Below are 5,241 nucleotides of genomic sequence, written 5' to 3'. Positions count from 1 at the left end.
TTATTTATTTATTTTTTATTACGTCAACAGTAATCGTTAATCATTAATGTAATAACAATATTTTATAAATATACATGTAAATGGCTTTTTAATTTTATGTACCTATAATTACAGATGTTTTAAATTTTAACTGTGCATACAAATTTAAAGTATCATTTTTATTGTTATTTGACATATCATTATATATATTATAATGATTGTAACTGTAATAGTATTAACTATTAAATATTAATTTTGAACTTAAGTTATCATTTAAAATGACCTAATTAGTGTTTGTTTTGTGCCATTTTAATAAGTTATTTGTGTAGAACTAGCATTGAAAGTAGGTTCTTTAAAATAAGTATAAATATTAATTGCAGCATAGTACTGATGTAATTATATTTAGTTTTAATTAGTTTTCCATACTTTGATAATAATTATATTTTCAAGCATTAAACTCTTATTATAATTATAAAGTATTATATCGTTTCGAGTATAAATAAAATTAATGAAAAAAATACTATATTTTACTAGAGCATAATATTAAAGAACTTTGGTTAACCTATATGGAAAATAATTAATAGAAGTAAAACTTATAATAATATTTAAATACAATAATTAGAGTATTTCTTTTCGTTTCTCATTATAAGTTTCGTGTACAACACCGTATATTATTTAATATTTATATTATATACATATACTATTTTTAACGCTATACATTAAATTGTTAATTAAAATTTTTTTTTATATAATACATACATGTAATATAAGCCAAAAATAAAAATAAAGCTAATAATATAGATAATATTCATAAATATGCATGTAGGTAATACAATCATTCGTATATTGTAGAAAATTCAAAATAGGTATATTAATTATTAATTTTAAGTTAACTTGATAATAGTATAGTATAATATAGTATAATATTCATTACTTCAAGAACTATTAGGTTTATACCTAGTTTTTGAAAAAAATGAATAATCTTACTCTAATAAAATTAATTGGCTCGTATAAAATATTTAGATATTAGGTAGTAACTACCTAGGTTAGGTTAACCTAATAAATATTAGGGTGAAAATAATAAAAAGTTCTACAATTCTAGAACAGTGTAAATCTGAAATTTTGAAAAAAAAAAATTTAAAAAAGTCAACACATTATGAAATAATGAGTATTCAATGATAAAAGAATCACTCAGTACAATATTATTATAAACATAAAACTCAACGGATATGACCGGAGTAAAAAACGATAAAGCGTCTGAAAATATTAATAGGTAAATATTACGCAGGACTTCAAATAGAAAAAAATATATATTTCAAGGTACCTACCTTAATATCTTTTGACTATGCCTAAACTGCATATTATAAATACCCTAAACGTGTTTGGATTTTAAATTTTTTGAAATTATAATAAACATTGTAGAGCCTATGTAGGTATAGTATAAGTCTTTTACTCTGAGGTGAATATACAATGTGTTCAGTGTACACCGCTCACGTTTTATTATTTCCTACGACAGAGGAAACGTCGTATATGAAATATAAGAATAAGGACGATTACACTGTATTATAGCGATAATATTATTAGCGGGAGGAGATTTAGAATTATTAATAATTGTATTAGTAAATATCATTATTAAAGTGGGTTAAACGGGTTTATTGACAGCGGTTCGACTGCAGTGTGCTGTTTAGTAGTAACCCCGAATAGAACAATAGATTTCAACGAAACGCCGTCCGGAGAACATCTGCAACTTTGATTTCCTCGAATGGCACATTTTGTTTTATTTATGTTGAAAACCGTTCTCCGTAGTTGAGCGACTTTTATTTTTAATAAACTTTCGCTTACATTTTAAGTACAGTTCAGGGAAAACACCTGTTGATTTACAGACCACCGAGGCAGTTATTCGGGTCCTTGATGGCGTTTATGGTTCAATAAACTAAATAATGTTTTTCTTTTCGGCCGAATCACCTACCGAATTTTCATTATTTTCTCTTATAATGTACAACTTAACGTCGCGGGAAATGAAAAATCCAATGCCCATCCGCAGTAAGAATATAGCAACACGCCATATAAAACGGGGTATTATTGAGAGAAATATCGGTGTTAGCGTTATCTTTTCCCGTCGTTACACTTTTTTTTTTAAAAAAAAGGTTTTTATCGCACTCGCTTATCTATATTATATATATATATACTATATAGATATATTTTTTTTTCTAAACTTTTCGCACTTTTCAATCGTATGTTTATAATATTACTCTACAATTGAACTATACTGAGAGTGGTATAAATATTTTAAATTATATGACGCTTAGGTACTATTGTATGAAAACTCGCAACTCATGTACTCTATCATAACGATTTCTGTCGTATTATATAAAGTTACGGCAATTACAATAACTTATTTTAGTAGTATATTCTTCCGAATTTGTACAACGAATATTTTAAGCAACTCTGTATAAACTAGTGATGGGCATAATCGAATGATTTCGATAATCGAATGATTAGTAATCGAGACATTTTCATAATCGAGAGAATCTCTCGAAAAATCACTCGAAATTAAAATCGTTTTTTCCTAGTAATATTACTCTATGATTTTAAATGAAACGTTATAAATATATAACAAATATGTATGGCTACCAAATCAGCAAATGTTGACAATGCATTTTAAGTTTCAAATAAAATTTATTAAAAATCCTCCAAATTAAAAATAATAGTACATATCTAATAAAATAACTTTACAACAGCTCGTAATAGTAAGCAAATAAATATAAGAATAATAAATATTTAATGAATAAAACTGGACAAAATATAAAAATGTAAAAATGCACAAAAAAATTTAAAACAAATTCAAATTACTATTTAAAAATATAATATAATCTAAATTTTTTGGAGATAGCCGATTTCTGCGATCATTGGTTATCAGTCCTGTTTTTGAAAATACACGTTCAGATGGAACAGACGTTGCTGGAATACACAAATACTTCAGCTGCATATTATACAAATCTGGTAATGTGTGTTTATGCTGTTTCCAAAATTCCAATGGATTTTTTTTACGATCTAAAAGTGGCATATCTAAATATTGACGTATTATCAAAGTGGAAGTTACATTTGGACTCGATGTAGTTCTGACTTCAGCGACTTTATTATCAAAATGCTCCCATAGTGATTTAGTTGCATTATTAGTACTATTTAATGTGTGCGCTGTGGTGGTAGATTCAGTTGTATTCATTTCATTTTCCATATCATTATTTGTGCTAATCATCATTGTTAATTCTTTGCTTACCCATTTTTGCGCATTACTAGCATTTTCAAGTAAACCAAACGCAGTTTTTTTGAATCGTGGGTCTAAAAATGTTGCTTTTGCAACAATTTTATCCTTTTCTAAAATGCCCAACCGTCTACTAACTATATCCATTAACATATTTCTAAATACATCCCCAATATCAGTTTTTGTTTTCAAGTTTTTTAAAATATGTTGAAGACCTCTAATAAGTGGTATAACCACACTTAATGTTGGGTACTTTTCACCTGATAATTCCGCTGTCATTATTTCAAATGGCTTTAAAATATGGGTACAATCTAATATTATCTCCCACTCTGACGCATTTAAATAATTTGGAGCTTGAGGTAGAGTTGACATAGCAGCAGATAGAGGGGCTTTAATGTTTACAAGTCTTTCAATCATTATTAAACTGGAATTCCATCTGGTAGGCACATCTTGCTTAACTTTTAATAGAGGCAAGTTCATTTGCAATTGAAAATCTTTGAGTTTTTCAGTGGCGTTACTGCTGTGCTTGAAATGCCCTACTATCGTCCTACATTTTTTTAAAATTTGATTTATATCAGAGTTTCCATTTATTGCCTCATTTATACTCAAATTTAGTGTGTGTGCCACACATGGGTGATGGTGTTTAAGAAGGTGTTCGTTTATTGCATTTTTAATATTTGACCCATTGTCTGATACCACGGTTAATATTTTATTTGCTATATTCCACTCATTAAAAATATTTGTAAGTGTAGCGGCTATATTTTGACCAGTGTGTTTTTCAGAAACGCCTTTAGTTGCAATTACTGGTGAATATAATTGGTCGTCAAAAATAAAATGGCACGTCACTGTTATATATGATTTATTGGAATCGGATGTCCACATATCTGTCGTTAGTCGTTACTGATAAATCATTTACGTTTTGAAGAATAGATTTTATTTTAAGGAGCACAACATTATATTCTTGTGGCAACAATTGTGAAGTTAATACTTTTCTACTAGGGATAGAATAAAGTGGTTGCAATTTTTTAGTATACTCAATAAATCCAATGTTTTCTACTAAAGAGAGTGGTTGATAATCAGCGACAATCATTTTAATTAAAGATTTATTAATAGCCTTAATTTCAGAATCACTAAGTTCATTTACTTTTGTCGAACCAAAGAGTTTTAGTTGACGAGGCTGTTTTGAAGGTGGCTCAGAAAATTGCGACGAAATCAAGTGTTGAGATGATAAATTAGAAGAAATTGCTGAAGTTGAGGAACTAAATGTATTTTCGGTAGTCTGGATTAATTGATTATCTGGGTCATCTTCATTATGAGTGTTCGGATTGAGTTTGGTAGGGTGTAATCGTTTTAAATGTTCTATTATAAATTTAAAAAGATACACAAATTGTGAAATTAGTATTTATTATACTTATTATACTTATTACTTAATATTTTGAAATACATAATATAATTAGGATTTGCAGAAGTATGAAATATTTCATTTTGAAATATATCACTATTTCATAAAAAAATTCACAAAAACGTGAAATATGTGAAATGTAGTTATTTAAATTAATAAACTAAGGTGTTTGAAATAATTCCAAAGAGAAAGGGTAAACAAATAGATAATTTCATGTGCCTAGTTTAAAAGTTATGTGAACCCTTAATAAAATATTATAATTTTAATTAATTACCTTTTAAGTTTGTCGTGTTTCCATAATACTTATAATCCTTTTTACATATTTGACACGTAACAGTCTTATTATCAGTATGTTTTTTAAAATGGTCCCAAACAACGGAACGTTGTTTACAGCCCGGTCTCATATTATATAAATAATATCAATAATAAATCAATTAAGAAAATACTTTTGAAATTATCGAAAATATGGAGACATGGAGTGTCTACATAACCTAACAATCAAAAATCGTCAACATCTCTCTCCTAAAATTAAATAGTTAAATGGGATTTTTCATAGGCCGTAGCAGTTTATTTATAGCGCGTCTGTGAATAAAAG

At 27.4% G+C, this 5,241-nt stretch overlaps 1 protein-coding gene across 1 annotated transcript; it reads right to left on the bottom strand.

Annotated features, from left to right (window-relative positions):
• Nucleotides 1-1,069: 1,069 nt before the first annotated feature.
• Nucleotides 1,070-3,724, bottom strand: LOC126549548 (zinc finger BED domain-containing protein 4-like). Its single transcript, XM_050199005.1, has 2 exons — nt 2,918-3,724; nt 1,070-1,093 (listed from the first exon to the last, which is right to left on the bottom strand). Exons 1-2 carry the CDS (start codon nt 3,722-3,724, stop codon nt 1,070-1,072), a joined length of 831 nt encoding a protein of 276 aa, XP_050054962.1.
• Between the last annotated feature and the right edge of the window lie 1,517 nt (nt 3,725-5,241).

Source organism: Aphis gossypii, chromosome 2, assembly GCF_020184175.1.
Source record: "Aphis gossypii isolate Hap1 chromosome 2, ASM2018417v2, whole genome shotgun sequence".
NCBI classification, from domain to species: Eukaryota; Metazoa; Arthropoda; class Insecta; order Hemiptera; family Aphididae; genus Aphis; species Aphis gossypii.
The sequence above is the reverse complement of the archived record's forward strand: the minus strand, read 5'-3'. Positions and strand labels throughout refer to the sequence as shown.

Bases quoted from the DNA above. Each gene is read 5' to 3' on its own strand.
- LOC126549548 (XM_050199005.1), bottom strand. From the start codon at position 3,724: ATGAACTTGCCTCTATTAAAAGTTAAGCAAGATGTGCCTACCAGATGG. The intron at 1,094-2,917 runs GTATTTTCAAAA...TCAAAATTTCAG, and splicing joins CGTCTGTTCCATCTGAACGT to ATTTACACTGTTCTAGAATT.